Source organism: Pygoscelis adeliae, unplaced genomic scaffold (genome assembly GCF_000699105.1).
Source record: "Pygoscelis adeliae isolate BGI_AS28 unplaced genomic scaffold, ASM69910v1 Scaffold505, whole genome shotgun sequence".
NCBI lineage: Eukaryota > Metazoa > Chordata > Aves > Sphenisciformes > Spheniscidae > Pygoscelis > Pygoscelis adeliae.
The window spans coordinates 91740-101401 of record NW_008824811.1 but is presented as its reverse complement, the minus strand read 5'-3'; the positions used below and the strand labels follow the sequence as shown (position 1 = coordinate 101401).

Genomic DNA, 9662 nt, shown 5'->3' with positions numbered 1-9662 from the left:
GGCCCTGGCAGCCGCGGCAGGGCTGGAAGAGGGACCATAACCCACCGGTGCAGGCAGGATCCATGCACCCACCAGTGCCCAGCCCCAGCCGAGCCTCTGCAAGAACGCGAGCAAACCTGCAGCATGCGTGGAGACATGAGCCTTGCTGCTCCAGCCTGGGGAAGCCAGGGCGGCTCTTGAGGAGTTCTAAAGACAGCAGCAGAAATGCGTCCCTCACCCGTGCAAAGCCTGCAGCTTGCCACTGGAGCTGCCCCCCTCTCCCAGTGGGTGACAGCAGCAGTGACATCGATCCTCCCATGGTCCTATGGTCCCATCACTCCATGGTCCCATCAGCCCGCAGAGCTGGGACAAGCAGCTCAGACCCAGACACTTCACTCCTCCGGACCTGGATGGGGCAAGGCCCATGTCACCCATGTCCCAGGGCAGACCTGGCAGCCCACGCGCCAGAACAGGGGCTCCTGAGCCTGCCTGCAGCTGGCAGCCTGCCGGACCCCCTGGTGCTGCTCAGAGAGCCAAGGCCCCGTGGAGGTAAAAGGCACCGAGGAGAAACCTCTTGCACTGGCACCGATAAAAGGAGATTAAAAAAAGCCAGACCCCAAGCACGCACTGAGCCATAGGTGCCGTACGCCACAACCCCTGCCATAACCTGCTGAGGGGCGGTGAGGCCCTGGCAGGCTGCATCTCCATCCTCCTCCAAGGGGATGGAGAAACCCTTTCCCCAAGAAAGCCCTGTCAAGCTTTGTCAGTCTCTTTCCAGAAATACATAGGATTTCAAATCTCAGTCTTTTTTTTTGCCAAAATTGTCCGCCAAAATTGTTCACCATTAATCTTTTTGCCAAAGGGTTTGGCAGGGCTCGGCCCTTCTCCCTGGTGTGCTGGGGAGAGGGGAGGTGGGATGGGATGTCTCTGGGCAGGGCTGGGGCCGTGGGCTCGGCCCGGGACGCAGAGAACTTACCTGCAGGCGCCTCCGTGCTGGTGACCAGGGAGGTGGGGTTGATGGCAGGGATCTCTGGAAGAGAAAGGGAGAGATGTCTTAAGGAAAGGGGTCCCCAGCTCGGGGGGTGACACCCAGACAAAAGCTCTCCACAAGCGGGGTGCAGAGGGGATTTTGTGGGTCACCTCCGGCAGCTCGCTAAGAAAGATGGATGGGATGAGTCTGACCTGAATATCACAGGCCATTAAACAGACCCAGAGACGCCCAAATTGAGCTCAGTAAATTGGGACAGGCTGAGACGCTGCAACCCCCAAGTGCCATAAGTCACTGCTGCAGAGGACACATGCTCCACGGACGGACGGATGAATGGATGCTCGGCTGATCTGAGCGTGCTCCACGCTGCACAGCACAGGGATAAGTGTGGGCAAAGACAACACTTTCTTGGGACTCCTGGCAACAAAACCTGAGGGAAATTCTGTCCTAACCCCAAATCTGGGGAACAACAGAGGGAAAGGAGCCAGCCCCGCCAGCTCACCCCCACTGCCACCGCTCCAGCAGCGCCAGCAGATTCTGCAGGGCGGCAAGTTGTTCCTCTGCTGCTTGGGTCAAATTCAGACCCACTGCAACAATAAACACAGTTTTACACTGACCACAGGATCTGGCCTTGCTCCAGACCTGACCATGCTCAGGGCTCAGCTGGGTGAGGAAGGCACCTTGCTGCAGCTGAAGACATGTCCCAGCAGAGCTGTTTCAGACGGCTGGAAGCACTAACCCAAGGGGTCTTTCAGAGCCTCCCGGGCTGGGAGGGGCAAAGCATGGGTGCCCGCAGAAGGTGATCCAACCATCATGCCTTAACCACCTCCTGGAGCACAACCGCGTGGACGGGCGGTCCCTCGGCTCAGCCTCCCACCCACCGCAAGCCAGCCCAAGGAGAGCATCCCCTGGCGCTGGCGGGGGTCCCTGAGGGAGGGGAGGGCAGGGCACAGCGGCACTCACTGATGCAGGGGGCCACCGGCGAGCGGCTCTGCTGGTAGCCCTTGGCGCAGCGGTTGCAGGTGAGGCCAGTCACGCCGTCCTTGCACGGGCACTGCCCCGTCGTCTGGTTGCAGGTCTTGCCGGCTGCGCCGACGGGGTGGCAGTCGCAGGCTGGGTGGGAGGGAGAGAAAAGGTTACATGAGAGGTGATGCACAAAGCAAATCCCAGACTGAACCCGAAGTGCCACCCTGAGAGAGGTGAGGAGAAGGGGGGTCTTTCCAGTGCACCGGTGGAAAGCAGCTGCTGGGGCCAGCACAGCCAAGACCCATGGGTCCAGACCGTGGCCCCACGCGTGCTATGAGCAGCATGGGCAGGAGGGTGAGCTGACGAAGGGCTTGGCCAGGGTACGGCCTCCGCTGATGGGGATGCTCAGGATGAGCCCCTGGAGCCCCCACAGCTCACACAGTCACCTATAGCTGCCAGCTGGCATTTAAGGTCTGGACACCAGTACGACAGTTTCTTCCTGCCCGCTTTGCAGGCTTGTCCTGCCTGTCCTGGGGACAGCCTGGCAGGCGTGCAGGCAGGAGGAGGGATTCCCATGGGCAGCCCCGTGCCTGCTGCCAGCCTTGTCCTGTGCAAGCAAAGGGAGTGGGGCTCACGTGGGGCCATGCAAACCCTTGTTCATGGCCAGGGCTTCCTGCCCGCTTTGCGGGCTTGTCCTGCCTGTCCTGGGGACAGCCTGGCAGGCGTGCAGGCAGGAGGAGGGATTCCCATGGGCAGCCCCGTGCCTGCTGCCAGCCTTGTCCTGTGCAAGCAAAGGGAGTGGGGCTCACGTGGGGCCATGCAAACCCTTGTTCATGGCCAGGGTGGGACTGAGGGCACTGCAGGGACAGAAAGCGGACAGGTACATGCCTGGGTCTGCTCTTCCCCCACCTCAACCCCGGGACGATGCTCCTGTCGCAGCAGTAAAAGGCATTTTCTCCACTTGCTTCCCCACCTCTGAGCTTTCCAGTCCATGGAGCTGAACCAACACTGAGCTTTTACACAAACTTCTGCCTTGTTTTGGTTTTAGGATGGTCTGAAGTGGTTCTTCTTGATGCTTCCCAAGCTCATGAGCCTCAGTGCCCATCCTGCCTCCTGGAGACCCCAGCCAAAGGATGTCCCCATTGCTTGCCACCATAGCCTCCCCAGGGGAAGAGCCACACCTGAGGTGGGTGAAAGTTGGGCCTCCATCCCCAAGACAGACCCAAAATGACTCTCCATCATGCAACACTGGATGATGGACCCACCAGGGGTTGCCTAGGAGGAGGGGTGCGGGAAGGAGATGCTCGGTCAGGAGAGGACCTTCCCATCTGCCTGCCTGGGGCTGGACTGGTTACAAGCTGGAGGAGGTTATCTCAGCCTCCATCAGTGTAAGAGTTGAACGTGATTCCAAAGCAAAACAAAAACATTCCCCCCTGCCTGCCCCCGCAGCCCCCCGATGTTATCGTTTCCCTAATTTTCACCAGATGGGACTGGTGGGAGCACCACGGCGCTGATCCTCGGGCCCCCTCCCGCATGGCCAGAAACCAGAGCGAGCAGCCTCTAATGGGGACCAGATGCTTCATCCTTATCAGATCTTGGCTGGGACTGGAAGCGGACGTCTTTCTGACAAAGATATTTTGGGGACTCAGCTGTGATAACAAATGGCAGCGAGTGAGGGAGTCTTGGCATGACGTAGGGCTGTCGGAAATGCAGGATCTTTCTTCAGTCACAACAGGCTTGTCTCCTGCCAGGGCGGCCGGCTCTCCCCAGTGAGCCAGGCTTTCCCGGCTCTCCTGCAAACACCCACCATTCAGGTCATCGGGGAGCCCCAAAGGTCCTGAGATCATGGGATGGTCCAGCCCTGGACTGCGAGGACCAAAGCCGTCAGCGATGGTCCAATGCTTGGCCAGCCTCAGATGACCGATGGGAACAGCACCGCTGCTTCGCCTGGAGGATAACATTGGGCTTAACGCCCTCTCTTGAACCACCGTGCTCTGGGACATTCCAGCTGCTTCAGATGCATCTTGATGATCTCCCTGTGCCTGCTCCACAGGGCTCTTCTGTGTGGGCTCGGGTGGATTCTGCAGCACCTGCTTGGAGGAAGCAGGTGCCTTTGACTAGCTGGCAGGTACACCTCTTGGAAACCATCCATTGCTTTGTCTCTTTTCCGCTAGCAAAGGCTTGGGTTTCTGTTAGTGGGGTTGGGCATGAAGCATCGCCCATCCTTATCACCACCCACGCTGGAAAGAGCAGCCCGGTGCCACCAGTATCACCCCAGTGCCGCCCTGAACGAGGGGCTCTCATGCTACCGCTGGTGCTGGGAGTGCTCCCAGGCCCACAGCACCCATCTCCAGCTGGAGAAGTCCAACTCACCCCAGAGCAGCTGGGCACAAGCCCTGCCAAACGCCCGCTCGTCTGAGAGACCATGCAGGGAGACCTCAGAGGTCCCTGCAGCCATCACTCCATGCACAGCAACAGACAGTCAGTGCCCTAAAAAATATATGGCCAAAGGCACGCTTCCAGCAAAGATTTATACAAGCGCTTAGCTTCACACGTTATGGATAATCTCTTAGGCCCCAGTGGTGTATTCCTTGTGTAAAGTCTAAGGATGGACATAAATCTCAGCACAATCAGGATCCAATTCATCTAAGCAAATCCCTCTTCATGCGGTGGAAGAAGGCTTTCAAAGACTCTTCATGTTTTACCTGGATCAGCACTTAAGGCAGTTTTGCTCATCTTACGTCTGCAACAGACAGGTGTCTTTGGGAGATGAGCTTGGTCTCTCCCAGACCATCCTCTGGCCCCTCACCCCACTGTGGTGGGATTTCCTGCAGTCCCACAAAAATCCATTGCTCCTTCCCACTCCAATGGGAAGAGCATCCGAGGCAGCACTCAGTGCTTACCCCGACCAGTCCCACACCTCAGCATGGCTGCATCCCACCACTCCAGCTGTAGCATCTCCATCCCTCCTCATCCCGACATGACCCACGGAGAGGGGCTGGCCAGAGCACCCCATCCTGGCACCAGGGAATGCAGGCGCCGGGGGCACAGCACTGCTCCATGCCCGCTGCCCACACACCGAGCCCTCCTGCTCGCAGCCCTGCCAGTTGCCAGGATCTGGCCCACAGTGCTTGAACGGTGGATTAAGTCACTAGCTTGGAGCTTAACTCATCGAGCTGTGCTTGCCAGAAAGCATGTCTTGCACCTAATATTGAGGGTATTTTTGAGTCTTAAGGCTTAGCTGCTACTGCTTCACCAGTTTTCATTGGAGAAAGCTCACGGTTTACAGCTTTGTTTAAATTACAGGGATTAATGCACAGCCATTCTTTATTTGACTTTTCAATTACCACCATTGAATTAATCCTGTAGGTTGCTCTGCCTTTTCCATCCTCCCAGCTTTTCCGTCTCGCAGCTTCCAGCGGTGACGCTGGCTGCTGGCGGGCTGGCGGCTGGAAGGAAGAGCTCGCCTCCCCGCTCGCCGGCTGGTGGCAGAGGGCTCCGCTCAGTTGCTGGCAGGAGATGCGGGCTTGTGCAATCTGCAGTTGATATTTTTGTGCCTATTTCAAAGACGTTGCATCCTAGCAGAGACGAACCATGGTTGGATAGTTATTTAGTATAGTGCGTCGGGGGTTGTTTAAATAAAATGTAATAGTCCCTGGCCTCTGGGCTAGTATTTGACCTCATGAATATGAACCGAGCTTCGTTGCTAGCGCCTGCAAAATCTGCCTTTGCTGGGATGCTCAGCTTCTGCCCCGGACCAGTGCTGCGGTGGGTGCGAAGTCAGGTCACAGCAGCTTGCTCCATGCCTGCTTTTAAGGTCTGCTGTCACGAGCCTTGCTTTTTCTTTTCTTTTTTCTTGCAGGAGTGTAGGTATCTGAGCTGTAGGTACAGGACACGTCTTTGGAAAAACCAAGCCCAAGCTGTCTTGCCACATCTCCGCGTATTTATATATCTCTCTGGCAGCACCAGCTCCCATTCATGGCACTGGGCAGGCAGGCTCCCAGGTGCCGGTCCTGCTCCAAGGAGCTCCCAATCCCAACGGATTCACCACTGGATAAGTACAAGAAAGGGATGGAAACGCCCTCTGCCCCCCCACCAAAGGAGGGGCAGCCAAAGAAGCAGAAGCATCAAGGATTTTATTATTAACTCGGTTCCCTGAGGCAGAGCCAGGAACTGGCTCCCAAGACCCGGGGCACCACCTTTACTGCCAGATCCTCCTTAACGTATGCGCCGTAGCGGGGACAGCCCTTGTGCACATGTTCATCTGGCTGGGCTGAACCTTTGCAGCTTTTCCAAACCACGGGCAAACCCTGCCAGCCCTCGGGAAGCAGCACCCCCGGACCGGGCTGGCAGAGACCTGCCCATGGCTTGGCACGGGGGCGGGCCGGGGAGGGAGGTTTGTCTGCGAGGGGGGACCTGCCACAGCACCCCACTCCTCCACTCCGCCGCAGGCCGGGCATCGCTCGCTGGCCTTTCTCCTGCACAGCGGCATCAGCCTTCGCCCTGAGCACCCCGGGATGCTCTTGCCCACCCCGTCCCCCTCCAGAGGAGCCACCTTGAATCCGGGATGCTTTCCGTCACCTTAATGCTCCACAATTACTGCCCTGTGAGGATGGTGGAGCAGGAGTTGCCCTGGCAGACCGCAGGCTGCTGCCTGCATTAGGCAGGCGCAGGCAGACGGGGGCAGCCAGGGGCCCTCTCCTTCCTCCATCCTCAGCCCTGAAAACGGAAGGGCCCGAGCCCCTTTTTTTTTTCAGCCCTGAAAACGGAAGGACCCGAGCCACAGCACGGGTAGGAAATGCTGCACTCCCTGTGCCCCCTGTCCCACAAACCCGTCCCCAGCTCCAACCCACATGTCGAGCTGGGCTGTATTCAGTTACCCTCCTCCCTGTTTCCAGCACCTAGCCAAATCCTGCTTGCTTTATTTATTATTATTTTTTTGGTAAGTGCTCTCTTCCCTGGCTAGAGCAGAAACTGAGACCTCAATGCCCAGCACAGAGGTGGCACTGGGGATCCTGGGTCCCACAGGGAGGCGAACGCCTGCAAGGCTTCCACTGTGCTTGGGATTTTATCAGATAATTTTCATAGCAAAAGTAGGAGCTGGTGAACCAAAGGGGAAAAGAAACCCCTTGTTCAGGGAGGGGTGGGGAGGTTGGGAGCTGCCTGCAGAGGATGCGAGGCAAGGTGGAGGCGGCACAGCTCCACAGCACCCCACAAGCCCCGGTGCCAGTCAGGGTGAGCCGGGGGCTGCCCGCGAGCCCTCAGCACTCGAGGAAAATACTCATGGAAAATGGGAATTTTGCTGCAGCTGCCTCAGTCCGGTGGTGCTGCAGCAGGAGCCGGGGGCTGCTGCCATCCCTCCCCGGCCTCACTCAGAGCCAGGACACCTCCCAGGAATGGGACACGACCCGGGATGCATGCCTTGTCCTGCCTCCTTCTTTTCCTCTCTCCCTGTGCCTCCCAGTGTCACCCCAAGGATGCTGGCACCTGGCACTGCTTTGGGACCCGGCTGCCACCTGGCACGAGCCCCATCAATGGGAAACCCTTGCTGCTGCCGGGGGGCTGCCAGCTGCCATGCCCATAGCCATAGCCGTGACATGGCTTGGCCAAGGCCATGAGGCTGGGAAGCAGCGTGTAGTCCCCCGGGAACATGGGCTGCTGAGGTGGGACCTGCCAAGTCAGCTGCTCAGGTTATTAAAAATGATTAGCTTGCCACTTGCTAACGAGCTGGCTGCGGGCAGGGCTCCCCCTGCCAGTGCCCACTCAGCTGTGCTCCCGCTGCCGCCACGGCGTCGGTCAAACATGGGAAGTTTCTCCCTTTGCTCCATCCTCTTGACCACTCCTGTGGGAACAAGGATGGAGAGAGGCAGGGGCGGCTTACGCAGCACGGGCAACGGAGGGATTTTACCACCCCAGACCCAAGTGAGCCGTACCTACAAACAACACTAATGCACCCGAGAGGGGAACCCCAAAAGCCACATCCTTCAATTCAGGTCTGTTGCCACAACATTAATGGTCTGAAACAAGCTTCAGCAGTTCCTGTAGGCCCTACATAAACATGCTAGCATCATGTCCTTGCAGCAGCGAAGGTGCTCGGTGCCCACACGGTTGCACTATGCACCGGAGGGAGACACCACGCTCCCTTCCAGGAGGTACTTGCAATCTAAGTTGGAGAAAAGGGGATCAGGGATGAATTCCCAAGCCTCAGAGCAGCCGTGGCCAACATCTTGCCCGCTCCAGTGTTTCAGCTTGGATCCCGCCAGTCCCTGGGGACGGGCAAGGTGTTTTCTTGTCTCAACTTCTTTGGTGAAACTATTGTTTTGAGGCTTCACAGAGGAAAAAGGCTCTGCAGAGGGGGCTGAGCAGGGCGAGATAAGAGAAACCAGATGGGCTTGGCCAGGAGCTAGAGGAGGAAGAGGAGAGGTGCAGGTCCCATGACATTTGGCATAGGCTGGGGACCTTACGAGGTCAAGCTGTGGCTTGATGGCTTGGAACCAGCATGGCTCCTGGCCAGCTCGGGGACAAGCCACCCTGCCCACAGGCACTGGAAGCCATGGTGCTCAGCATCCCCCCCAAAACAGGTCCCAAGAGCCACCCCATAGCTGAAATGCACGCCGTGAGGTCCTGCACCACAGTCCAGCAGGGAGATGGAAACCTCCGTCAGCATCCCCAGCCCTCCAAGGCAGGGAAGCCACTGCGGGTCATTTTGTCAAGTAGCTTGAACGCCTCCAAGCGTCTGTGACCCAGACAACATCAGTGCCAGAGACGGGTTTCCAGCACATTTAGTCATGCACCTTCTCCAGCACCTGCCCAGCATCTCTCCAAACATCGACTGTGGAGATCGTAACTGCAGCCACACCAGGACCCTCCCGGGATGGATGTGGCTCCCGGGAGCCTCCTAGCTCCCTGCCTGTCATCCTCCCCATCCCTTGGGGAGATGCTGGGTTCAAAGTGATGTCCCTGCCTGGTGCCCTCAGGGTGGCAGGGCTGACCAGGGTGACGGAGGCTGGAGGTGACCTGCAGCTGCCGGAGGGAACAGCTGGGCTCTGAGCAGAGCAGAAGGATGTCGCAAGGATGGGACGGGAGAGCAAGGAGACCAAGAGAGATTATATCACCCGTGCTGCCCGCATGGAGACCCCCCAGGTACCTTTGCAGGCCTTGCGGTCTGTGATGGACTTGCTGAGGTCCCGGTAGAAGCCCTCCTTGCAGTAGTGGCAGTGCCGCCCCGCAGTGTTGTGCCGGCAGTTGAGGCAGACGCCGCCACTCTTCCTGCCCGAGAGCTTGTACAGCTCCATGTTGAAGCGGCAGCGCCGGGCGTGCAGGTTGCAGTTGCAGGCTGCAAGGGAAGGGGAGAGGGTGAGGGCTGGAGGCGAAACCTGGGAACCCCCCTGGGTGGGCTGGATCTGCCCCGGTGCCCTCCGCTGCTGCTGGGGGCCAGGGCTGCCTGCGCTGGGGGAGCGGGACGGGCAGGGCAGGGCACGGCACAGCCGGCCCCAACGTGCCGTCCAGATGTGCAGCATCTGCCGGTGCCGGGAGGTCAGGGCAGAGGAGAAAGGGCATGTGTAGGGACGGGGCACCGCTCGGCTGAAGGCAGACAAGTGTGGGATGGAGGGGTGCAGCCGGGGCGCCTGGCAGTGCCAGCCGGGCACCTGCAGCCCCACCATCCCTCCTGCCCCTTCCCCGGCAGCTGGCTCCGGTGACAGAGCCCGGCCGGCCTTTCGGCCGGCCC

The 9662-nt window shown here is 58.9% G+C and overlaps 1 protein-coding gene across 1 annotated transcript in view; it reads right to left on the bottom strand.

The window, feature by feature from the left end:
* NTN3 (netrin 3) overlaps positions 1 to 9662 on the bottom strand; it is a 24615-nt gene that overhangs the window by 7238 nt on the left and 7715 nt on the right. The window contains exons 2-4 of the mRNA XM_009324233.1: positions 9081 to 9269; positions 1931 to 2080; positions 956 to 1009 (exon numbers count right to left, since the gene is read on the bottom strand). Of these exons, the coding sequence (XP_009322508.1) occupies positions 956 to 1009; positions 1931 to 2080; positions 9081 to 9269 (393 nt within the window). The remainder of the gene's footprint in view (positions 1 to 955; positions 1010 to 1930; positions 2081 to 9080; positions 9270 to 9662) is intronic.